The sequence below is a fragment of the Lithobates pipiens genome, unplaced genomic scaffold (assembly GCF_037356315.1).
Source record: "Lithobates pipiens isolate NorthernLeopardFrog02 unplaced genomic scaffold, aLitPip1_a1.2 Scaffold_8, whole genome shotgun sequence".
Taxonomy (NCBI): Eukaryota; Metazoa; Chordata; class Amphibia; order Anura; family Ranidae; genus Lithobates; species Lithobates pipiens.
Window position 1 is genome coordinate 122928389 of NW_027507903.1, and position 27470 is coordinate 122955858.

The window sequence follows — 27470 nt, forward strand, 5'->3', positions numbered from 1 at the left end:
GAGGAGAAGCAGCAATGACTTACATTGCACAGCAGGGACAAAGCAGACTGCAAATGTATCAGGAGCGAGTCATCGACCATGTACGGTCACATCTGGCGCTCCCAGGACACCGGCACATGGCTCCGCAGTGTGGGCTTTTTTTAACGTGTCCGCTGCTGACAATAGCGTTGCCATCTGCAATCTTTGCAGTCAACGCGTTAGTCGCGGTAAGCCCAATACTCACCTAGGGACGACCGCCTTAAGAAGGCACATGAGCAGCCATCACCGAGCCCAGTGGGAGCAACGGAACACACAAAGCCACACTGCAGGCTCTCACCGTCCAGCCTCGTCTTCTACTTCTCCTTCTCCTCTCTCCTCACAATTGTCCTCCACTCCACCTTCCATCACGCCAAGCTCACATTTTTCTGCAAAAAGGCAGGCTTCCGTGGGCCTAATGTTTGAGCGTAAAAAAATGATGACGCCGGATAACCCTCTTGCCCAACGGTTGGCGGCTGGCTTGTCAGAACTCATAGCCCGCCAACTACTGCCATATAAACTGGTGGACTCGGAGGCCTTTCGCAAATTTGTGGCCATTGGAACACCACAATGGAAGGTCCCAGGAAGGAAGTATTTCTCAGAGAAGGGCATCCCAGAGCTATATGGCCATGTTCAGCGGCAAGTGAATGTATCTCTGGCACACAGTGTCGGTGCCAAGATACATCTGACCACAGACACGTGGTCTAGCAAACACGGGCAGGGAAGGTATATCAGTTTTACTGCCCACTGGGTGAACCTTCTGACGGCCGTCAAGCATGTAACCCGTGGCACCCGTGTAGATTTGGTTTTACCGCCACGGATTGCATGCAGGCCTGACTCTTCTTCTCCTCCTCCTACTCCATCCTCCTCCCTCTCCTCCTCAGCTGCCTCCTCCTTTTCCGCTGCTAGCGTCTCTTCCACTGCACCGCCCAAGCTCCCCAGAACCTATTCCACATGCCAGGTGAGACGTTGCCATGCCGTGCTGCGTCTGTTGTGCCTGGAAGCAAAGAGCCACACTGGCCCGGCACTCCTTTCAGCTTTGCGTTCACAGGCAGATGAGTGGCTAACACCGCTCAATTTGACAGTTGGTAAAGTGGTGTGTGACAACGGTGCCAATCTGCTTAGCGCATTGAAACAGGGCAAAATCACGCACGTGCCGTGCATGGCACACGTCTTAAACTTGGTCGTGCAGCGATTCCTTGTCAAATACCCTGGGGTCCAGGACATCTTGCGGCAGGCAAGGAAAATCTCGGCCCATTTCAGAAGATCTTACACGGCCATGGCTCGCCTTGCTGACATTCAGCGGCGACACCATCTGCCGGTCAGACGTCTTATTTGCGATTGCCCGACGCGATGGAACTCAACCTTCTATATGCTTGATAGGCTGCTCCAGCAGAAACGTGCAGTTAACGTCTACCTGTATGAACTCTGCGAAAGAAACGGTTCTGGGGAGCTGGGTTTTTTTTCACCGCGCCAGTGGCTGCTCATGCGCGACACATGCAGACTTCTGCGGCCATTTGAGGAGATCACCAAACTGGTCAGTCGCAGCCATGGCGCCATCAGTGACATGGTACCTTATGCCTTCTTTCTGGAGCGTGCATTGCGTCGTGTCATTGATCAGGCTGTGGAGGAGCAGGAGCGGGAAGATGAGGAAGTCGCAATGCTGGATGAATTCCCAGGGGGGGCTACTCTATCTGAGACAAGTCAACAACAGGAGTCTGATGAGGAGTCAGAGGAGGATGGTGCCGGGGCGGATGAGCAGGAGCAAGAAGAGCATGCTTTAAACCTTTCTGGGATCCCTGTTGTGCGAGGATGGGGAGAGGAGAATGAAGAGGACGACATTATCCTGGATGATGAGCAGGAGCCAGGCCACCACACCGCTTCCACTTTAGTGCAAATGGGGGCCTTCATGCTCCAGTGTTTTAATAGGGACCCCCGTATAAAAAGCATGAGGGTCAAGGACCAGTACTGGGTGGCAACGTACTTAGACCCCCGGTACAAACACAAAATGGCGGAAATGTTACCGCCGTCGCAGAGGGCTGTCAGAATGCAGCACTTCCAGGCCTTGCTTCGAGAAATGCTGCATTCTGCTTTTGCGTGCGCTGGCAGAGGAGCAATTCCCACTCCCAGAGAAGGATTTGCGGGTACCAATCCAACAGCGCCTGCAAGAAGAGGCCGGTTTGAAGATGTGTTGGTGACTTCGGATATGAGGTCATTCTTTCAGCCGACCCATCGACAGGTGTCATCCGGATCCAGCATCAGGGAACGCCTAGACCGTCAGGTGTCCGACTACATTGGGTTAACGGCCGATGTGGACGCTCTGAGGAGTGATGAACCCCTAGACTACTGGGTGGGCAGGCTTGACCTCTGGCCAGAGCTTGCCCAATTTGCAATCGAACTGTTGGCTTGCCCCTCATCCAGTGTCCTGTCCGAAAGGACGTTCAGCGCAGCAGGGGGGATTGTGACCGATAAGCGTACTCGCCTAGCTCACCACAGTGTTAACTACCTCACATTTCTAAAAATGAATGAGGCATGGATCTCGGAGGAATTCAACACATGTGATCAGTAGACCATGTATATGTCTATAAACAATTTTTGGAATCAAGCACACAGACCTTCTTAATTCATTTGGCTCACTTCCCTGACCCAAAAAAGCACACCGTACTATATGCCCCTACCCTCCTCTTTGAAGAGGTTGAGCGGTGTCATATTTCTACTGGGGCTGCTTATTATGAGGGGTTCCCACCATCCCTGTGCTGTGCTGACTTCCTCCTGGGTGTTCTTATTATGAGGGGCTCCCACCATCCCTGTGCTGTGCTGACTTCCTCCTGGGGGTTCTTATTATGAGGGGATCACACCATCCCTGTGCTGTGCTGACTTCCTCCTGGGGCTGCTTACGGTGCTGCTGTCAGCGCTGTATGTCACGGAGCTGCTGTCAGCGCTGTATGTCACGGAGCTGCTGTCAGCGCTGTATGTCACGGAGCTGCTGTCAGCGCTGTATGTCACGGAGCTGCTGTCAGCGCTGTATGTCACGGAGCTGCTGTCAGCGCTGTATGTCACGGAGCTGCTGTCAGCGCTGTATGTCACGGAGCTGCTGTCAGCGCTGTATGTCACGGAGCTGCTGTCAGCGCTGTATGTCACGGAGCTGCTGTCAGCGCTGTATGTCACGGAGCTGCTGTCAGCGCTGTATGTCACGGAGCTGCTGTCAGCGCTGTATGTCACGGTGCTGCTGTCAGCGCTGTATGTCACGGAGCTGCTGTCAGCGCTGTATGTCACGGAGCTGCTGTCAGTGCTGTATGTCACGGAGCTGCTGTCAGCGCTGTATGTCACGGAGCTGCTGTCAGCGCTGTATGTCACGGAGCTGCTGTCAGCGCTGTATGTCACGGTGCTGCTGTCAGCGCTGTATGTCACGGAGCTGCTGTCAGCGCTGTATGTCACGGAGCTGCTGTCAGCGCTGTATGTCACGGAGCTGCTGTCAGCGCTGTATGTCACGGAGCTGCTGTCAGCGCTGTATGTCACGGAGCTGCTGTCAGCGCTGTATGTCACGGTGCTGATGTCAGCGCTGTATGTCACGGAGCTGCTGTCAGCGCTGTATGTCACGGAGCTGCTGTCAGCGCTGTATGTCACGGAGCTGCTGTCAGCGCTGTATGTCACGGAGCTGCTGTCAGCGCTGTATGTCACGGAGCTGCTGTCAGCGCTGTATGTCACGGAGCTGCTGTCAGCGCTGTATGTCACGGAGCTGCTGTCAGCGCTGTATGTCACGGTGCTGCTGTCAGCGCTGTATGTCACGGAGCTGCTGTCAGCGCTGTATGTCACGGAGCTGCTGTCAGCGCTGTATGTCACGGAGCTGCTGTCAGCGCTGTATGTCACGGAGCTGCTGTCAGCGCTGTATGTCACGGAGCTGCTGTCAGCGCTGTATGTCACGGAGCTGCTGTCAGCGCTGTATGTCACGGAGCTGCTGTCAGCGCTGTATGTCACGGTGCTGCTGTCAGCGCTGTATGTCACGGAGCTGCTGTCAGCGCTGTATGTCACGGAGCTGCTGTCAGTGCTGTATGTCACGGAGCTGCTGTCAGCGCTGTATGTCACGGAGCTGCTGTCAGCGCTGTATGTCACGGAGCTGCTGTCAGCGCTGTATGTCACGGTGCTGCTGTCAGCGCTGTATGTCACGGAGCTGCTGTCAGCGCTGTATGTCACGGAGCTGCTGTCAGCGCTGTATGTCACGGAGCTGCTGTCAGCGCTGTATGTCACGGAGCTGCTGTCAGCGCTGTATGTCACGGAGCTGCTGTCAGCGCTGTATGTCACGGTGCTGCTGTCAGCGCTGTATGTCACGGAGCTGCTGTCAGCGCTGTATGTCACGGAGCTGCTGTCAGTGCTGTATGTCACGGAGCTGCTGTCAGCGCTGTATGTCACGGAGCTGCTGTCAGCGCTGTATGTCACGGAGCTGCTGTCAGCGCTGTATGTCACGGTGCTGCTGTCAGCGCTGTATGTCACGGAGCTGCTGTCAGCGCTGTATGTCACGGAGCTGCTGTCAGCGCTGTATGTCACGGAGCTGCTGTCAGCGCTGTATGTCACGGAGCTGCTGTCAGCGCTGTATGTCACGGAGCTGCTGTCAGCGCTGTATGTCACGGTGCTGATGTCAGTGCTCTGTATTACGGTGCTGCTGTCAGTGCTCTGTATCTCCTGCACCCTCTTGTTTGCCTACCCTGGTCCCTGACCTTCCCTCTCCTCCATTGCCTTCATTAGCTCCATAGTCCTGAATTGTCAGAACAATTTCCCAAATAAAAAAAAAATGCTTGTAGTTATCGATCCCAAATTCACCTCATACATGTATTATGCTATTGTCCAGGTGGTGGGACTACGTGCTACCCCCTAATAATTACCCCGTGGCCGCAAATTCGACCTAAAGGTTTGCGAAATTCGCCTCCCATTGAAGTCAATGGAGCCCGCGGCGAACGGTCGTTTTCGCGAACGTTTGTGTCCGTTCGCGTTTCGCGTTCGCGAAACGTCCCGTCGGAAGTTCGTCCATCACTATCTACATGTAATGAGAATGCTAATGATCGTACTAACAAAAGTGATACTATTGCTAAACGTGATGAGTGTAATGACATTGAAGCATGTATTTCTTGTAATGTCATATCTGAGAGTGAGGTTGGTAATGTGTTCACTACCAGTGATGAGAGTAGGAGATCTCCCATGACAGGCAGAGGCACAGGATTGTCCATGGAAGTCTCATGGGGTTTCCATGTGTTGGAGTCAGAGGCTGCCCAGGATGGCTCTGGTGCTATGCTGGTGGAACAAGGGGGGACTAATTCACACAGTGAGAGCGTGTGGGCGCAGCCCCACAACCCTACATGTAGCCCAGTGGGCAAGGGGTTAATTCAGCCTGCAAAAGTTGAGTGTACAAAGCTGAATGTGTCTGTAATGCCACCAGAAAAAGGTGTTCAAAATGGTGTGCTGCACCAAGCTTTAGGTGATGAAGCATCACCCCAATGCAACGTTGATAAAAGTGTGGTGTTACAAAATGATGTATATAGAAGTGAGGAATGTGCAGTTAAAGCTAATGAATCCCATGTTTCTGTGCGGCTTTCTACAGCAGGTGATGCAACACTGTGGAACGCCCATGGTGGAACCACAATGGACTGGGACAGCTGGGCCAAACAATTGCTAGCCATGCTGGATAGGGCTAGCTTAAGTAACAAGGGTGTGGACACAACTGCTATGCCAGACAGGGGGATCGCAGAGCCGCCGGTGGTTGAGGGCGTCCTGGTCCCTGCAAAGGTTGATGCCCTCCCCTCTGAAGAAACAGTTCAGGGCACTGGCATCGCAGATGTGTTGTCCACAGCTCCACAGCTAAATGATATTGAGTATCAAAGTGATAGTGTGACTTGTAATGACCTGCAGAGGCTCACCAACACTGGTGCAGAAGGGATAAGTGTGAGACATGTGTCTGACAGCTCTCCAGGGGAGCAACAAGCTGTGATGATGGGTACCTCCAAGGAGGATGAGGTCTCTTCAAATGTCTCACCCTCTCAACCTGCAGTCGCTGAGCCCCTCCATGTCTTGGACAGGGTAAAAGACCCTAGAAAGTTCTGTTGTTTAGACATGGGATGTTTAGAGATGACAGAAACCTTACTGGAAATGCTAGAGTTGGTAAAAATGAACTTGCTGTATACTTGGGTATCTCCACCGCAGTTGGACCAGGTGGTGCTGCGTAGCATCAATGGGTGGAGCCAGGTGGTACAGGCAGTGCTGGGAAACCTTGACCAACAGTGGAATTGGTGGGACCAATGGTTACCCATTTGGCACAGGATCTCCAGATTCTCTGTGAGCGTACTTCTAGTTATTGATTGGTATGGAAGGCACGCAAGAGAACTGCTTGAGATATCAGAGGTCTCTCCGTCTGATGCGGTGACTAGAAACATCTCTGCTGGTGTGGTCCGAGGTGTGGCGGAGCAGTTGTCAGTAGAGGGCGCAGATACTGCCTTACCCGCTAGGCCTCATGAGAAAGAACGGCCCAGAATGGACTCGGCAGTAGCAGAGATGCTTTCTGTCACTGGCCCAGAGGTACAAGTTAAGGTGCCTGGAGACACTGTGGAAGAAAGTGTTAATATTGGTTGCCATAACAATGTAATGTGTATACCTGAAAAAAATGGTTTATGCTTAGGTCAGGGTAGTTTGTTAGAACAGGTACCCATGGAGTGTTGGACAACGGGTGAGATGGAGCTGTGCTATGGTCCCGTCGGATGTAGTCCCTCCTCAGGTCTTCTTCTAACAAACACTGAATTGGAAAGCTGTGATCTGTTAAGAGTTCGTTCTGTAAACAATGATTTGGTTGCAGTGGGTACCAAGAGAAACTGTTTTAAACCTGAAATACCGATGGTGAAGGGTAAAATGGGTATTTGTAAGGTGAAAGGAGGGCTCAAGGAAGGCAGAGTTCCCCCAAGAAAAGTGAATAAGCCCAGGGACCCCAAAAGAGGAAGGCTGAGTATAGGAAAATATAGGAACCTGTTAAGATCCAGGGGGGAATGTTCCTGGAAGCGCACCCGGAAAAAAGGTTGGGCCTACGTGGCTGACAGCCAGCACAGAGGTGTCCCAACCATCATGATGGGTGCTGGTGTTCCTCCCTCCGGATCGAAACAAAGGGGGGGGATATGTGACAGAGCGAGGCTCTGTCCCTATGAAATTGGAGGAAAACGAGACGCAGACACAGAGTTTGCATATCTCCAGCCCTGTGTCTGGGTCTTGATGTTAACGAGCAGGGTGTGTGCCCAGCTGCATATAAGCCATATAAATGAAGGGCTGTTGGTGTGGAAGGTGGAGGAGTGTGAACAGCTTGCTGCTGGCTGAAGAGTGGTTTGCCCTGTGGGAGACTGTAGTCCGTGTAAGGGACTGGGAAAGGCTGACAACCTTGAGAGTCAGGAAGACTAAGGAAGTCGGTGAGTCCAGGGGGCTGGAAAGAGTTGACAAATCTGTTGGGAGCAAGCAGAGGAACTGTTGACAATTGAGAGCCAGGTGGCTTGGTATGTTCATTTGTGTGCTGAATGAATTTAAACCCCTGCGTGGGATTACTGGATGAACTAAATATTTTTGTTTTCTTATAATAAACGTGGGCTACCAGGCCCTTAACCATAAAACGCCTGCCTGATGTAGACTAAAACGTGCATCTACCAATTGTGCTTAATCACCCCAACATTACAATATATATATATATATATATATATATATATATATGTATATGTATATGTGTGTGTGTGAGTGTGTGTGTGAGTGTGTGTGTGTATGTATATATATATATATATATGTGTATTTTTTTTTTTACAAAAAAATGTTTTTGGTTTCATTTTTATTTTATTTATTTTCTGATCTACTCACTGATTGCAGTTACATATTTATTGCCAATCGCTGTATCAGTATTAGATTTTGATTAGGTCCTTTTAATGATTTTTAATATTAATTCTGATGTGTTTATTGATTTCAGCTATTATGCATATACATTGCCAGCTGTTATGTTAATTTTAGTCTGCGCAGCAACATGATTTATTTGTGTACGTGTAACGTCATCTCTGTGAAAAGTAGTGTGTCTTCTCCTATGCATCGTTCTGAGGTTACTTTGAGTACTATGTTTTAATTAACTGAATTGGTTTTTGCAAGTGAATTGTGGTCACGCTGTGTGGGACCACAGCAAGATGGGGGGAGCTAAAAGGAGTCCGTAAATTATAAATGGGTGAATGAGGGTGTCCAATCTTTGTGACCATTGATTTCAATGTGATGCTTGGAGTCTATAGATGATAGAGTGTCCGTGGTCTACAAGAAAATGGCTGCTGTCAATGTGTTTATTAACTGACATGCAAATAATCCAATCATAATCCCACTGAGGAAGATATGATTCATCCCTGTATAGACACATGTTGGGGAGAGGACAGGACGGAGCAGGAGACAGCTGACTTGTATCAGAAAGGAGAGACACACTATTTCCGCTTTTTTGGTGTTTTGTTTGGCTTTCTATTGAGTGGTGCACTGAAGCACCCAGAAAATGTGAGTACCCTGTCAGAGGGGTTATGGTTTATTAATAAAATTATTTTATAAAACGGTATTGCACTATCAAGTCCCTTTATGTTTTGCACGAGTGAAGCAGCCCAGGACTCCATCACTGACACTGAACCCAGGGGTGATTCACAAGCGTGTTCTGACTGAACTTAATTGTGAGGTGACACAGTCTAAGGTGAGCGTACACTGTCGTGTTCGAGTGAACACTAGGACACGCGTTTTATCACCATTATAAGCTGTGATTAATTTTGGAATAGACTGAAGTATTTAATGATGTTACTATTTATATGAATTTTTGACACTTAGTGTGTGTGCACTTAGCACTTTTGACCACTGGATCGCTAAAAATATATTTTTTGCATGTATTTGGATCACTATATTTGATACATGGAGTTTTTGATTTTATTTTATTTTGCATGATCTTTTTGGAGTTTGCACAAAAATACTTTATATATTTATTTTACCAGCACGGAGGCACTTTATACATTTCAACTCATATGCGGATTATAGGGTTTGTGATGCTGTGATCACACACTCTATGGTAAAAAAAACTTTGTTTGCATGTCAACGCTTTTTAAAAAAAATGTATTTAGTGTCATTGCATCAAGGCACTCATGCTAACATCCAGATAGCGCAGCATTTCCTCTATAAATACCAGACTATTACAACCTAATGTGTTTTGCAGTACAATAATACAGTAGAACTCTTATGTAAGTAGAATATTTTGGATAAGAGATTAATGAGGTAATTTAACTTTTGTCAACAGAATTCTATAGAGTTCTATATAGCTTGTAGTAGTCTGTACAAAGACATGATTTCTTATGTTTGGATACAGTGAAAACACAACCTCCCCAAAAAGTGATTTCTCCTTAGGGCTATATAGGGAATCCACTTCTGGTGACATAGGGTAGTCTGTCTTTCAGTTATCATGGCTATATCACCATGAAGGTGGGTGGAGAGGGGGGAATTCTGCTAGACCACAGAGTTTTAAAGACAAATCAAAATTGTTATAGGTAGATTTCTACTATACTACAAATGTTAAGAATGCACACTAAAAGAAACAATATATGAATAGGTTTTACCAGTTTTTCTGCTAATGGTTACAAAAATGATCACCGTCAACCAGAGAGTCCAAACATAGCAAGGATACAGCAGTGTAACACATACTGTATATTTCAACATAAAAGAGAAAAATGTTTTGGCTCAAGATGGTTTGACTACATTTGCATGTATCAGGCAGCACAGAACTCACTATTATAACAACAAGCAGGGCCGCCATCAGAGGGGTACAACCCATACACTTGTAAGGTGCCCCAGTGTCTGGACGGGCCCGGCCGACTGGCAGGGATATGAAAAGGCAGGGTCGGGTGCAGAGGAGCTCTGTGGATGCTCCTGTATGTGTGTGAGTCGGAAAGGCTGCTGCTCTGTCATGAGCTGACATCGGCTCCTTGCTGCCACCACTGGCCATTTACTGCATGTGCAACCCTCTGCATATGGAAACAAGAGCTGGGACTAGGACCACCTTACAATTATGGGCTGTTGTGCAGGGGGAGGGTTGTGTGTGTGACTGTGTACATGCCTGTGTGTCTACATTTCTGTGTGTGTACATGTCTCTCTGTGTGTGTACATGTCTCTGTACATGTCTCTGTGTGTCTACATGTCTGTGTGTGTACATGCTTGTCATATACACGCATGTAAGTGGTGCTAGGAGCGTACAGGTGTGAGGGGGGCTAAGAGCGTACAGGTGTGAGGGGGCTGAGGCACTGAAGGACTTGGTGGGATGGCTAGTGGGCAAATTTGGTGGGATGGCCAGTGGGCAGGACCCCGGGGAATGTTGGTGGGCAGGCTGGGGGGGGGGCCCAGGGCTAAAGCTCTTTAAGGGGCCCCACAATTTCTGATGGCTGCCCTGGCAACAGGGTCAAGCTACCCAATTCAATAAATGAGTCCTTTCACAGAAACCCCCTTGCCGGAAGACATCGAAAGAATGGGCCAAGTGAAGCCAGCCAAATACAGACTTTGGATGTTCTTCTGCAAAAAGTGCCCATGTAAAATTAGTCTTTACAGTATACAGTTGCAAAAAAGTATGTGAACCCTTTTGGAATGTTATGGATTTCTGCACAAATTGGTCATAAAATGTGATCTGATCTTCATCTAAGTCACAACAATAGACAATCAATCTGCTTAAACTAGTTACACACAAAGAATTAAATGTTACCATGTTTTTATTGAACACCATGTAAACATTCACAGTGCAGGTGGAAAAAGTATGTGAACCCCTAGACTAATGAGCTCTCCAAGAGTTAATTGGAGTGAGGTGTCAGCCAACTGGAGTCCAATCAATGAGATGAGATTGGAGGTGTTGGTTACAGCTGCCCTGCCCTATAAAAAACACCAGTTCTGGGCTTGCTTTTCACAAGAAGCATTACCTGATATGAATGATGCCTCGCACAAAAGAGCTCTCAGAAGACCTACGATTAAGAATTGTTGACTTGTGTAAAGCTGGAAAGGGTTATAAAAGTATCTCCAAAAGCCTTTCTGTTCATCAGTCCATAGTAAGACAAATTGTCTATAAATGGAGAAAGTTCAGCACTGCTGCTCTTCTCCCTAGGAGTGGGCGTTTTGTAAAGATGACTGCAAGAGCACAGCGCAGACTGCTCAATGTGGTGAAGAAGAATCCTAGAGTGTCAGCTAAACACTTACAAAAGTCTCTGGCATATGCTAACATCCCTGTTGGCGAATCTACTATATGTAAAACACTAAACAAGAATGGATTTCATGGGAGGATACCATAGAGGAAGCCACTGCTGTCCAAAAAAAAAAACATTGCTGCACGTTTACAGTTTGCACAAGAGCACCTGGATGTTCCACAGCAGTACTGGCAAAATATTCTGTGGACAGATGAAACCAAAGTTGAGTTGTTTGGAAAAAACACACAACACTATGTGTGGAGAAAAAGAGGCACAGCACAACAACATCATCAAAACCTCATCCCAACTGTGAAGTATGGTGGTGGGGGCATCATGGTTTGGGGCTGCTTTGCTGCGTCAGGACCTGGACCGATTGCTATCATCGAAGGAAAAAATAATTCCCGTTTATCAAAACATTTTGCAGGAGAACTTAAGGCCATCTGTCCACCAGCTGAAGCTCAACAGAAGATGGGTGTTGCAACAGGACAACGACCCAAAGCATAGAAGTAAATCAACAACAGAATGGCTTAAACAGAAGAAAATACGCCTTCTGGAGTGGCCCAGTCAGAGTCCTGACCTCAATCCGATTGAGATGCTGTGGCATGACCTCAAGAAAGCGATTCACACCAGACATCCCAAGAATATTGCTGAACTGAAACAGTTCTGTAAAGAGGAATAGTCAAGAATTACTCCTGGCCATTGTGCACGTCTGATCTGCAACTACAGGAAACGTTTGGTTGAAGTTATTGCTGCCAAAGGAGGTTCAACCAGTTATTAAATCCAATGATACATTTTCCAGCTGAACTGTGAATGTTTACATGGTGAGTTCAATAAAAACATGGTAACATTTAATTCTTCGTGTATGCACAGCTCAGTGTACTGTCTTGGCACGACCCTGTGCTGGAAAAAAGTAACTCCTGTGTGCATAAAATGTGAGTTATATCTCTGAGGCCTGGCCAATGAAGTGGCCACAGACCTTGAATATAAAAAAGACCCTGAGAAGGAGCATTGGGACAGGGGCTCTTTTCAGCTGCTAGCAGGGTGCTTTTAACTCCCGCTAGCAGCCAAATAAAGGGTTAAAGGCCCCCACAAAGCGCTGCTGCTGAAGCGCTTTGCAGGCACTTTGGCAGTGGTGACCATTGATTGCAATGTATACACCGCTCCTCCTCCGCCTGAAAGATGCTGCTTGCTGGACTTTTTCTAACGCTCTGCCAGCGCATCGCCTCTCACATTGGGGCTGCAGAGTAGCCGTTTTTCAGACGCTTTACAGACGATATTTTTTTAGACCAAAAGTGCCTGAAAAGCACCCCAGTGTGAAAGGGGTCTAATGATGGAGGAGAGCACTGAGGGGAGGATGACTTTGCTAGATAAGTCTGCCATAATGTGCAAATATGCTTCACCCCTAACTCCAATGCATTTGCCAAATTTGTAAAATTTAATTTAAATCTTTCAATTTTTGAAGTTAAAGTCAGAATTTTGCTCATTCCTAGAAACCGCTACTCATCTTTTATAACTGCTAATGGCTAACAAATATTTTTGCTCCCCATATAAATAAACCGCAAAAAGAAAACCAGTTAGGAGAAAAATACTTTATATGATAAGTCAAAACTATATGTTAATGGGAATTTGGAACTTTATGTTTTAATTATTATTATTATTATAATCATATATTTTGTAATTAAGGCTGAATTCTAATGATTAGATTCAGTAAAGCGTTACAAAGCAGGAATTCTCTTACTAATAAAAAATCTGCCATCCTTGTCTCTAGCAAATCAACGTATGCTGGGCTTATTCACTTATTCTTGAAATTGGATTCTCTTATGTTCAGTGACTCTTACACAGGGCATTTAAAAAGTGAATCCACTACTTGCCTGGAAGTCACCCCGTAATAAAGGGGGCTCCTAATCAACATAGTCCCTTTTTTAATTTGGAATGAAGCTGAATATAAAAATACAACCATTCGCATATACTTTAGTTCTTTTACTTTATGGTTTTCAGGTTTCCCCAGCAGGTGGCACAACTGTCAATATCTGTAAATAGCTTTGGGTTCTGATAAAACTCGGGTGTGTTGGGGGCTTCCTGTGTTTATATATGGAAGAGTCAAAAATAAACATGGGATGTTTAATTTCGCCAGTAAATCCCTTTAATGATCAATAAAGAACTGTATTTTTTGCAACCTTGATCATTCTGACAATTGACAGCTATATTTGGTTCAGGTATATTTGGTTTACAGGCCTCATTTGCGCCCAACTAAAACTAATAAAAATAAGAAGATTACAAAACAGAATGAATCAAATGTAATCATTTTCAGCAGATATATTATTAGCACTCACAGCACCATATGTCATGCTGTAAAACGAATTGTAAGCAGCATTTATTAAAACAAATTAGCAGTATAAATTAACACCTTATTAATTATTTATATATAGTGCAGTGATGCCATCTCTCATGTGAATACTACTAAAATAAATACTGATACCAAAAAATATTAAATGCAAAATATCAAATGCAAAATTTCATAAACCAATTGTTATAAATAAATAAATTAAATGTCCTTTTGAATAAAGTTCATATGTGAATTCACATATGAACTTTATTCAATAGGACATTTAATTTATTTATATATATAACAATTGGTTTATGAAATTTAGCATTTGATATTTTGCATTTATTATTTTTTGGTATCAGTATTTATTTTAGTAGTAATCACATGAGAGATAGCAGCGCTGCACTATATATAAATAATTAATATGTTGTATGGTGAGGTGGATTCACTGAAAGTGTACAGCAGCTGCACTTTAATAAGAGTTAGGGGGGTATCGCTGATTGTTTACTATACACTATGAATTAACACCTGCTCATTAACCACTTGGGTACCGCGCTATTGCAAAATGACGGCAATAGCGCGGACCCACATTTCTATTGACGTAGTCCCGGTTACGAGCGGCCTGCGCGCCCCCTGAGGGGCGCGCGCGGCGCGCTCTGTGATCGGCGAGTCCGTGAGACTCGCCTGATCACCGATCCGTGTAAGGGGTCGATCCCGACCCCTTATCACGTGATCAGCTGTCAGCCAATGACAGCTGATCATGTGATAAAACGGAGCCGGTAATCGGCTAGTATTCCTCCTCGCGCTGACAGCGCGAGGAGAAAAAAAAAAGCCGATCGCCGGCGGCCGTGTTCGGGACATCAGTCCCGATCACGGCCAGCAATTTAAACGGACACCTGCCCCCTGCCAGTGCCCACCTGCCACCCGCAGTGCCATCCTGAAATAAAGTAAGTGCCCCCCTGTCAGTGCCACCCAGCAGTGCCCATAGTGCCCACAGTGCCACCCAGCAGTGCCCACAGTGCCACCCAGCAGTGCCCACAGTGCCACCCACAGTGCCACCCAGCAGTGCCACCCACAGTGCCACCCAAAATCTGCCTCAAAGGTGCTGCACCCCAGTGCCGCCCATCAGTGCCCAGCAGTGCCGCCCATCAGTGCCCAGCAGTGCCGCCCATCAGTGCCCAGCAGTGCCACCTATCAGAGCCACCTATCAGTGCCACCTATCAGTGCCCATCAGTCCCATCTATCTGTGGTACCTATCAGTGCCCATCCGTGCCACCCATCCGTGCCACTTATCCGTGCCACCCATCCGTGCCATCTTATCTGTGCCCATCTTTGCCCATCAGTGCCGCCTTATCTGTGCCCATCGGTGCCGCCTTATCTGTGCCTATTAGTGCCGCCTTAACTATGCCTATCAGTGCCCACCAGTGCAGCCTATCAGTGCCCACCAATGCAGCCCATCAGTGCCCACCAATGCAGCCCATCAGTGCCGCCTAATCAGCGCACTTCAATGAAGGAGAAAAATGACCCGTTTGCAAAATTTTATAACAAACTATTAAAACATGATTTTTTTTTTTGCATCTTTTTTTGTTTGTTTAGCAAAAAATAAAACTCCGAGCTGTAACTAAATACCACCAAAAGAAAGCTCTATTTGTGGGAAAAAAATGATAAAAATTTCATTTGGGTACAGTGTTGTATGACCGCGTAATTGTCACTCAAAGTGCATCAGCGCTGAAAGCTGAAAATTGGTCTGGGATTGAGGGGGGTTTAAGTGCCCAGTAAGCAAGTGGTTAAGCATACAAGCTTAAAGTGATTGTAAACTTAATGTTTTTAAAATAACAAACATGTTATACTTACCTGCTCTGTGCAAATGTTTTGCATAGTGCAGCACTGATCCTCCTCTTCTCAGGTCTCTGCTGGTGCTCCTGGCTCCTCTTCTTCTCTGTGTAGCACCATAGGAAGCCACTTCCTATGGTGGAACACCTGTGGGCTTGATTCCGAGCCATGCTGTCTTCATCCATTGACATAGACAACACATCTTGGCCCCGTCCCCTGCTCCCATGTCACAGGATTTGATTGACAGCAGCAGGAGCCATTTGCTCCCATTGCTATCAATCTGCCTAGTGAGGAGAGAGAGAGAGACGCTGCTTTCGCATACAGAATATAATGGGAAGGATGCACACAGAAGGTTTTTTTTACCTTAAAGTGACTCTAAAGGCTGAAGGTTTTTTACCTTCAAGCATTGTATGCATGAAGGTAAAAAGAATCCTTCAGTATACTGCTCGCTCCCCCCCCCATTACTTACCAGAGCCCAATCTCGATCCAGTGACATGCCCAATGGTAGCTGCTCTCTCGGCTCTTTGCCTTCTCATTGGCTCCCGCTGCTGTCAATCACAGCCAGTGATGAGGGAGCTGGGCTTGGGAGCGAGCATGCACAAGTGCCCTCACTTTAAATTGAACAACTTAAAACAGAAGAGCTACTTGTAATGATATAATTACTACTACAATGCTGTAGGAAATATATAAAACAACACACCAGTTTAACTTACTGATTACAAACTTGACTTAAAAGGTTGGTTCACTGAAAACAGATTTTTAGTTTTTTAGTAGATGCTGTAGCATTAAACCACCCATTGGTAAGCGCTCTACCGTTGAGTTCCTGGGACAAAATGAAGGGTTCTCACACTAGCTGTCGGGTTGGTAATTTATTTTAAATTATGGAGAATGGAACAGTAGATGTTAGAGCAGCTGGATCACCCAAAACTTCCAGGTGGACAGAAACAGAGTCATGAATTATGACAGGGAGATCTCACTGTTAGAGTATCTCACCAGGTCCCATCAGTACCTATATATTACTTTTGGTTGGACTGACCCTTTAGCCTGGTACACACATGTTGGGTGACCGACATTTAGCCCATGTGTGCTGGAGTCGGTCCAACCGAAGTCTGTTGAAGTAGGATAACTAAAAAAGGTCTGCCGATTGGCTCCCAATCAGCGCTCTCAGCCAATGGTTGAGAACGCTGACCAGAGTGTTCTGGCAGGGGTGCCGTCACCCTGTCAGAAACAATAGCACAGCAGGAGAAATTGCTGTACTAACGTCAGACAGTGGCTCCTCCTGAGCTGCCAATTTTTTTTTTTTGTTTAGCCCTGCTGGGTTGACCAAGAAAAAACTACTGGTGTGTACTAGGCTTTTTGTTTAAACTTTTAGGTATAAATAGAAATGGAGAATAAAGTAGATGAATACGGAGAAAATGTGGTTGATTTACCAAAGGCAAATAGGCTGTTCACTTTACACTTTCCTTTAGCTTAGTGAAAGAATACCGAATCATGTGCAAGGAAAATAAAAAAAAAACAGTATTTTTACTTGTGCAAGATTGGATGATGGAAGTCAACAGATCCTCGCCTCATTATCTAAGCTAAAGGAAAATGTCCTTGAAAAGTGAACAACTTATTTGTCATCAGCAAATCAACCACTATATATCAAGTATAACTCACTGGCGAAGATTCCAACATCTTTAAAGTGGAAGTAAACCCTCCTATCGTTTTCAGTCAAGGAAGCTGCCATCTTGGCCTCTAATAATTCTTCAACTGCCATAATGCTGCACATGTGATCAGTTATGACACCAGCCATTGGATGGTTTGAAAGTTTGGTTGAGAGCACAACCAATGTAAAAGTTAGCATTTCTGGCATGCCGGGAATGTAAAGCCACATACACACTATCAGTTTTTCTGCTGAGTTTTTCCTTCAGATTTACCAAAACCATATAATATGAGGTCAAACCTGAGGAGTTTCCAATTGTATGCAATCAGGCAGGCCCTTCTACTACATGGTTTTGGTAAACCTGATGGAAAAACTCAGCAGAAAAACTGATAGTGTGTATGGGGCATAAGTGTTTTTTGAAACTGGGTTTACTCCCGCTTTAAGCACAGGCACAGTATGTGAGGTATCCAGGGTCAGATATTCTAATTATTGATGTATATGTTTGCTCCTACCTCTATAGGCATGTATGTTTATTTGTTATAAAAATCATTGGGTGGTTGTATTATACCTGCATAAATCCTCATTCCCTATGATCTGGTCAATATAATATTAATACATTGTCTAACTAGTTTAAAAATTTCTGAAGAGCGTGATTTACAGCTGATTAAAGAACAGCAATCCATAGACCATGATATATTCATGTCAATATTAAAATAGAACATTTCATTGGTTTTCATAGTTTTTTTTTATTTTTTTTACATTTTTCCCGTATCATTGAAATGTTCACAGCAAGTTGAAAAGTTGTTTTATTCAAATAATGAGTACATGACATTTACTAAATAGCTTCAATAATGTAAATTATTTATAGTTGAAAAAAAATATTATGACCAGTAACCTTTGTGAGACTTACATTACATAATGGAGACCAACATTTGCATCACATTCATAAACATAAAAAAAATTGACACCTGTCAAGGACAAGTTACATAGCTTTAAAAAAAACTTGGTGTCCCTTTCGGTGTGCTAATGTTTCTTCCTGTGCTCTGTTTCCCAGTACAGACTATAACCTTTATTTATTTTTTCTTATTTCCTGGTAGAAATTCTTATAATTTGTGAAAGATCAATACTATTTTACAAGTATAATGTCTTTAGAGGCTCTCAAGTATCCAACCACAGTTAGTTTCCCATTTTATTTGCTGAATATTTGTGTAACAAGGACAGTAAGTATTGCATATTAAAGACATATTATTGATAGCTAAAATAATTTTTTTTTGCATTCAACAGTATGGTATCAAACATCTGTGTGCATAAATAAGATCATTTATTAGACTTCTATATCGTTTTAGAACATAGTGTTTCTATTATTCAGATCATGCTACTGATCATGTAGTGGGATCCCCCTTCCCTGTAGCAATTTTAAAGTCGCCCTTCATCCTCCAAATCATCCAATCATCCCCTTCTACAATATGAATGAAAGGTTGTTAGGCCAGTAATGTTGTGCAAGCGGGGGTTGTGCCACATCCAGTATTACAAGTGAAAGAAGAAATCCCCTGTGTGGTGGACTTATAAGGCACAAACTAAATCAAAGGATTTAAGTAACATATATGGATAATTTCAAAATATTTATTTAGAAAGATATAGGCCCTACGTTACTTTATTCGTTCGGTGCAAGAATTAGCTCACCATCAACAGGGTTCCTCCCCTTTTCCCGACCCCACTGTGTCCTCAGGCTCTCCCCGCCCTCCAGTCAGCTACCCCTCCCATGGTGGAGGAGGGGGGTCTTTTGGGTCTATGGTGGGCCTCCCTTGTTTGATGTGACAGCTGTAAACATTTAATCACCTACACATGCTCATGCCACAGGGGATCTTTGGGGTGAGAATTTGAAAGGCACCTGTTCCCCCGTATGTTTTTAAAGATACAATCGTTGAAATGTTAAACACACCGCCATAACATTTAAATATGGTTTCTCCTTGCTGAAGAAGGAGGCAACTTTATACTCTGAAACGCATCGGGTGTGAGAAACCAAAAAACTGTATTGTATATTTATGTATATGACGGTGTAAAAGCTTTTAGATGTGTTTAAACATTTCATGTTTTTTTTATATACATCTTTTTCTATATCTTTCTAAATAAATATTTTGAAATTATCCATATACGTTACTTAAATCCTTTGATTTAGTTTGTGCCTTAAAAGTCCATGACATAGGTGATTTCTTCTTTCTCTGCAATATGAATCACCACTTTTTTGGGCCCTTTACTTTTTCTTTTTTTTACACTAGAGTTCTGGCCCCATCCACCCACTGTCATTCTCACCTAGGCAAGAAAGATGTGTCCCTGCTGCCTCCGCCTCCTGGGATCCATGTCACAAATTAGTGGAGGCTGGTGGCAAGGGACCCGGGCTGATGCACCTGATCAGTGAATTGCAGCAGGACAATGCTGGATTCGCTGGGTGGGTGAGTATCTGAATCCAGGACAATGCTGCATGACAAGTAAGCAAAAAAAAAAAAAAAAGAGGAATCATTGAAGCACCTCTTTATGTTACTGTTGTTCTCCCACGGTTTACATGGTTTAATGGATATAAACAGCTACTAACGGGTCATGGTAATCCAATGGTTCCAATACTTTCTAGGTAGTGATCCAGAACTAGTAGGTAGATCAGAAGTACTAAGTGCATTTGTTGAATGATTCTTTCAAGTTGGCAGGGACACTAACATTTTCGGAAAGGAATTCAGCAATGGCCTCTAAGTTACTACAGGTTTAGTAGCTGGGCAACATTTCCAGGCTTTACCTATAGGTGGCACCACAAAAGACAATGGATTTAAATAGTATGTCAATTCTAACCGACAACGCTTAATTAATACCTTATGAACTACCATAGCAACAAACTGGGAATATTGCTTGCAGGTGAAGACTATTTAAGGCAAAATACTAGACTTGTGCACAACAGAAAATGTTGTTTCGTTTCGGTTCGTTGTCATTCGTAAAATACATCATTTCGTTCTGTTATATTCGTTATGTTACATTAATACGTTTTTGGATAATTTGTTATTATTCGTAGAGTGTCGATATTCGTTATACTGAATCTCGAATCATGTTGAATTCATTCGTTATGTGTGCTATAGTTTCGTTCGTATTCGTTGAAATTCGATATTTATGTATGCATATACATTCGTGATAATGATTCGTAGTTTGGAAAGTTGTTTGTTTATTGAATCTTTTAACACACACAATGACAATGTCTCTTCTACTCAGCTCAAATACAATACAACACCCTTCTAACTCAGTTCTCAGGAATGCACTTTGCCAGTAATCCAACCACCAGCACAAAATGAATCCGCTATAAGATTTACTTTGAGCTGACCTTTTGTTTCATTAGATCTTTAAAGAATTACCAAATCATGTCGAATTCATTTGTTATATTTCTTTTATATTCATTGTAATTCATTATTTTTTTATTCGGACATTCGGATGCAAAATTCGTCTGAATTTCGATTCGTTGCAAAACGAATTGCACTGGCCTACAAAATACAATATGCTTTAATCCAGGTGTTATTTACCATAATAAACATTACTTTCAGCTATATGATTCTAATCTTGAAATTATAAATAACAGTTGTTGAGGCCTAATAAACGGACCCTTTTATATTAAAAATGAAACAAGCATAGAGGCTACATTGGGAAGCAATGTCCTTTAGGTTTCTTGCCTACCTCTGCCATGAAGGATCCCTGCTAGATATGGTTTTGTGAGTTTGTGAGTTCACTGTGGTGCAGTACAGGAAAATATTGGGCTGGGGGTAGGGGACAGGACAAGGAGGTATTTGTTCCTACAATAAAATAAATATCCAGGTGGCAGTCTTGTTCACACATGTGCAGGATTCAAAAGAGTATCAATTGCCTGTGTTAAAAGATACATTTACATTTGGAACGCGTCATATGTTGCACCCATATTTAGGTTGAAACAAGTAACATGTTCCAGCTCCTGCTGCTTCTCCCCCTGATCCCACTTTCTCCATGACAGTGGGCAGGGGCTCTTCGCCTTGCACTTGCTGTCACATTTTAAAAAGAGTACGCCTGTGCAGGGCTACACCCACACAGCCACTCCATTCATTCACAGTTTTCTGTGAATGGACAAACTATAAGTACCACCTCCACTGTCGAAGACGGACTTGTAGTTTCAATAGGCTCCTGGAGTCGTAGTTCAGTGACTTGTCCTCTGGCTTACAAACAGAAATCCTGCACAGAGGTATGGGCTGAAAGCCAGAGAATATGTCTGCAGAAGCCCACATTGCACCTGTGATCTACCGATCATGGATGCAATGCTTTCCAGGCTTATGCAGGAAAAAAAGAAATAAATTCTCATTTTTTTTCTGCAAAACAATGTGGATTTTGAATGTTTCCATAAAGAGGAACTTATCTTTTATATTTAGCAGATTACATTTTGCCTGCTATATGTGTGTTCTTTCCGTTAGGGAACCAACTGAGATAAATAGGATGGCATATCCTGAGCACTGAGGGTCTACGCTATGAGAACAATTACATATTATATGTGGGATCCTAGCAAATTAATTACATTTATTTTATTTTCTGGCACCCATATGACAAGATTGCACCTATATTTTGTATAGTGCTCATCTAGTTGTATTGTCTGACAATATATGAAGCTGATATGGTCAGGCAATGCTTGGGTAGACATGCTAACCATTTTCACGCTAAAACCCATTTACCAGTGTTCCGATTTTCTGAACGCACAACTATTCAGTTCAAAAAAGCTAATGTCACATTTAAGAATCTGAAAATTAATTATTATAGGATGTACACTGTTCTAGAGTCTACCGACAGTCTTGGAATATATATACAATGCTGTGAAAAAGTATTTGCAGCTTCCTGAAATTTTTTTTTCTTTCATATTTCTCACACTTAAATGATTCAAATCATCAAACAGATTTTAATATTACACAAAGATAACCTGAGTAAATACAAGATCCTGTTTTTAAATTATTATTTCATTTATTAAGGGAAAAAAGCTGTTCAATCCTGCCTGTCCCTATGTGAAAAAGTAATTGCCCCCTCCCATGCTGAATCATGAATTTGGAAAGCTGAGTTAAATTACACTTGCCACACCCAGGCCTGATTACTGCCAGACCTGTTGAATCAAGCCAAACATTGTATCACAATCTAAAAAAAAAATTAAGAACAGATTAGAAACAAACATGTATCAGTCTAGGAAGGGTTTCAAAGCCATTGCTAAGGCTTTGGAACTCCAGGAGAGCCATTAGCCACAAATGGAGATAACTTAGAACAGTGGTGAACCTTCCCAGGAGTGTCGGGCCTACAAAAATGACTCCAAGAGCATAACGATGACCCATCCAAGAGGTCATAAAAGAACCCAGAACAACATGTAAAGAACTGCAGGCCTCACTTGCCTCAGGTAAGATCAGTGTTCATGATTCAACAATAAGAAAGAGATTGGGAAAAAATGGCATCCATTGGGAGAGTTACAAGGCCAAAGCTACTGCTGACCAAAAAGAACACAAAGGCTCATCTCACATTTAACAAAAAAACATCTTAATTATCCCCAAGACTTTTAGGCAAATATTCTGTGGACTGATAAGACAAAAATTTTACTATTTTCAAGGTGTGCATCCCGTTACATCTAGCATAAAACTAATACAGCATTTCATAACAAGAACATCATACCAACAGTTGGACATGGTGGTGGTAGGGTGATGGTCTGGGGCTGCTTTGCAGCTTCAATACCTGGACGGCTCACCATAATTGATGAAACCATGAATTCTGAGCTCTACCAGAAAATCCTAAAGGAGAATATCCAGCCATCAGTTTGTGACCTCAAGCTTAAGTGCACTTGGGTTATGCAGCAGGACAATGATCCGTAACACAACAGCAAGTCCACCCCCAACTGGTTCAAACAAAGCAAAATTTAGGTTTTGGAGTGGCTTAGTCAAAGCAGGGACTTGAATCCAACTGAGATGCTGTATCATGACCTTACACAAGTTGTTCATGCTGGAAAACAATCCAATGTGGCTGAATTAAACCAATTCTGCAAAGAAGAGTGGGCTAAAATTGCTCCACAGCAATGTGAAAGACTCATTGCCAGTTATCGTAAATGCTTGATTGCAGTTGTTGCTGCCAAGGGTGGCACAACCAGTTATTAGGTTTAGGGGGTAATTACTTTTTCACATAAAGCCAGGCAGGTTTAGACATCTTTTTTCCCTTAATACATGAAACCATCATTCAAAAACTGCATTTTGTATTTACTCAGGTTATCGTTGTGTAATAATAAAATTTGTCTGATGATCTGAGTCATTTAAGTGTGACAAATATGCAAAAAAAATTAAAAATCAGAAAGCGGGCAAATACTTTTTCACAGCATTGACTGTCTTTATCAAATAAATATTATTTTATGAGCTGCAATTATAATATACAATTCACTTTATATCAGTATTAAAGAATAACAAAAGCACTCACAATCTTGATAAGGAATAATGTATTCTATTATGTTCTGTATGAAACAACCAGCAGGGAAGGCAGTGTAACACAATAATCTTACGCTACATACAACCAGAAATTTCATTTTATTACAAGTAAAGTAATAGATACTGTATAACCTTGTAACCATCAGATAAACACAGGAAATTATTTAGCACAAACATGGGTTTAGTGACAAACAGCAGAGAACACAACATATTACTAACATATTCCACCCCAGCATCATCACTACTAAATGAAGATTAGTAAATACTTTAAAGGATTAGTCCTCCAAAAAGTGATATAAGTGTAGGCCGGGCTAAGTGACCCTCAGGCTCTCTCTTGATTACTCAACTGGTGAGATATCCCTACCATAAGCTCCTTATTATGTTTCTTCTCCCCTTTTTGTTCTTGTGTTCCCACCCATCTTGAGTTGTCCTGTCCGCTTTTATGCAAGAACCGTAATGGCTGGAGCAGTATTGAAGGCCTGCAAACTCACTGCTACATTCATTGAGATACTCAAGGGATTGTAGTGATTATAGCGATAATAGTAATACGCTAACCTGTCCTATTGATAGTTATTATTATAGTTCTCATACAGCACCTGTCTGCTATCAAAGAAATATAAGATGGTAAATTCTTATGACCTGGTACAAAAAGATAGGTCCTTTCCACTGGCAAAACGACCCTACACATATTCACTGACTGTCTTTTTTTTTTTATCAGGACACTTTATGGGTAAGAAGAGCCTGCAAGACACGTACAGATTAGGACAACAAGATATGGAAGAGGCAGACATCTTTCCACCACGCTCTATGGAGAACATGAGAGCCACTCTACTACAAGAGCAGCGAAGAGCACTGTCACCCAGCCAGATGCAAGGAGCACAGGTGACTACAGGAATATGTGCTTATACAAAGCAACAGCAAGAACCACCTAGAAAAATGGCAGCAAGAAAAACATAAAATGTATATACTGTATATATATAGTGGATATAAAAAGTCTACACATCCCTGTTAAAATGTCAGGTTTCTGCAATGTAAAAAAAATGAGACAAAGATAAATAATTTCAGAACTTTTTCCACCTTTAATGTGACCTATAAACGATACAATTCAGTTGAACAACAAACTGAAACCTTTTAGGTGGAGAGAAGTAAAAATATGAAACAAAATAATATGGTTGCATAAGTGTACAGAAGCCTGAAGGTTTTGTGCCAATATTGACTGGTATTTGGAACTGTTTATAATTCCCTCTAACTTGACTAAGGCCCCTGTACCAGCTGAAGAAAAACAGCCCCAAGACATAACGCTGCCACCACCATGCTTCACTATGGGTATGGTGTTCTTTTGGTGATGTGCAGTGTTGTTTTTGCTCCAAACATATCTTTTAGAATTATGGCCAAAAAGTTCAACCTTGGTTTCATTAGACCATAACACATTTTCCTACATGCTTTTCGGAGACTTCAGTGTTTTTGCTAAATTTAGCCAGCCTTGGATATTTTTCTTCGTAAGAAAAGGCTTCTGTCTTGCCACTCTACCTCATAGCCCAGACATATGAAGAATACGGGAGATTCATGTCACATGTACCACACAGCCAGTACTTGCCAGATATTCCTGTAATTGCTTTAATGTTGCTGTAGGCTTCTTGGCAGCCTCCCTGACCAGTTTTCTTCTATTTTTTTCATCAATTTTGGTGGTGACTGTCTTCACTGTGTTCCATGGTATATCTAATGCCTTGGAAATTCTTTTGTACCCTTCTCCTTACTGTTACCTTTAAACAATCAGACCCGTTTGATTCTTTGGAAGCTCTCTGTGGACCATGGCTTTTTCTGTAGGATGCAACTGAGAAAATGTCAGGAAAGACCTACTAGAACAGCTGAACGTTATTTGGGGTTAACGTGTGTACTGACTCCTATTTAACATGAGTTTGAATGTGATTGCTTAATTCTGAACACAGCTACATCCCCAGTTATGAGAGGGTGTGCACACTTATGCAACCACATTATTTTAGTTTTTGATTTTTACACCCCCCCACCCCTAAAAGATTTCAGTTTGTTTTTCAATTGAGCTGTGCAGTTTATAGGTCGCACTAAAGGTGGAAAAAGTTCTGAAATGATTTATCTTTGTCTTGTTTTGTTTACATTACAGAAACCTAACATTTTAACAGGGGTATGTGGACTTTTTATATCCACTGTATGTGTATATATATATATATATATATATATACATAATTGTGAAGTGGAAGGAAAATGATAAATGGTTTTCAAATTTTTTTTTCAAATAAATGTGACTGGGATGCCTGGGATGCCAATATAGTTCATGTGTATGTAAAGGCAGGTGTCCCATTACTTTTAGCAATACAGTGCCTTGAAAAGGTATTAATAGCCCTTGAAATATTCCACATTTTGTCTGGTTACAACCAAAACCAATATCACTCTCTAGATGTGCAAAGCTGGTAGAGACATACCCAAAAAGACTTACAACTCTAATTGCAGTGGTTTTACAAAGTATCAGGGGGCTGAATACAAATTCATGCCACACTTTTCACATATTTATTTGTAAAAAAAAATTGTAAACCATGTATCATTTTCCTTCCACTTCACAATTATGTGGCACTTTGTGTTGGTCGATCACATAAAATCCCAATAAAATACATTTACGTTTTTTGTTGTAACAAGACCAAATGTGGAAAATTTCAAGGGGTATTAATACTTTTTCAAGGCACTGTATTGCCAAAAGTAATGGGATGCCTGCCTTTACATGCACATAAACTATATTGGCACCCCAGTCTTAGTCTGTAGAGTTCGATGTTGAGTTGGCCCACCCTTTGCATCTATTACAGCTTCAACTCTACTGGGAAGGCTGTCCACAAGGTTTGGGAGTGTGTCTATGGGAATGTTTGACCATTTATGAGGTCAGGCTCTGATGTTGGACTAAGCCTGGCTCAGAGTCTCCACTCTAATTCATCCAAAAGGTGTTCTATCAGGTTGAGGTCAGGACTCTGTGCAGGCCAGACAAGTTCCTCCACCTCAAACTCACTCATCCACACTATATTGCCAAATATATTGGGCCACCTCTCCAAATTATTTGGTGGAGGGGGGATTATGGTGTGGGGTTGTTTTTAAAGGGTTGAGCTTGGCCCCTTATTTCCAGTGAAGGCGTCAGCATACCAAGACATTTTGGACAATTTCATGCTCCCAACTTTGTGGGAACAGTTTGGGGATGGCCCCTTCCTGTTCAAACATAACTGCGCACCAATGCACAAAGCAAGGTCCATAAAGACATGGATGAGTGAGTTTGAGGTGGAGGAACTTGACTGGCCAACACAGAGTCCTGGCCTCAACTTGATATAGCACATTTGGGATGAATTAGAGTGGAGACTGTGAGCCAGGCCTTCTTTTCTAACATCAGTGCCTGGCCTCACAAATGCGCTTCTGGAAGAATGGTCAAACATTCCCATAGACACACTCCTAAACCTTGTGGACAGCCTTCCCAGAAGAGTTGAAGTTGTTATAGCTGCAAAGGGTGGGCCAACTCAATAATGAACTCTACGGACTAAGACTGGGATGCATGTAAAGGCAGGTCGTCTCAATACTTTTGACAATATAGTGTATATCCTGAGCTATCACATTCCAGATGAAAATTTCAACCATGCTTACAATGCTATTGCCTGCTCGGCAAGCTGATGTACTGTAAAAGGTTACTTAGGTGGGCTTACAGGTGGGACAAAATTCAGGGGAATCGTCAATAATGTGGATACATACATTAAAGCTGGGTTCACACTAGAGATTGCAGACGGCAGGGGTGCGTCTCCATTCACCGTTTCAGGTCTGATTTCAGCTCAAATTGTGGGCTGAATTCGGACTTGAAATGGAACAAAAGACGGACAGCACTCCTGTGCAATGCGCACCAGAACCGCTGCGGAGGTGTG

General features: G+C 43.4%; 1 protein-coding gene across 1 annotated transcript in view; it reads left to right on the forward strand.

The window, feature by feature from the left end:
- The window catches only part of NMB (neuromedin B), a 47558-nt gene that overhangs the window by 19054 nt on the left and 1034 nt on the right, over positions 1 to 27470 (forward strand). Inside the window, exon 2 of the mRNA XM_077473953.1 lies at positions 24266 to 24429. Coding sequence (XP_077330079.1) covers positions 24266 to 24429 — 164 coding nt within the window. The remainder of the gene's footprint in view (positions 1 to 24265; positions 24430 to 27470) is intronic.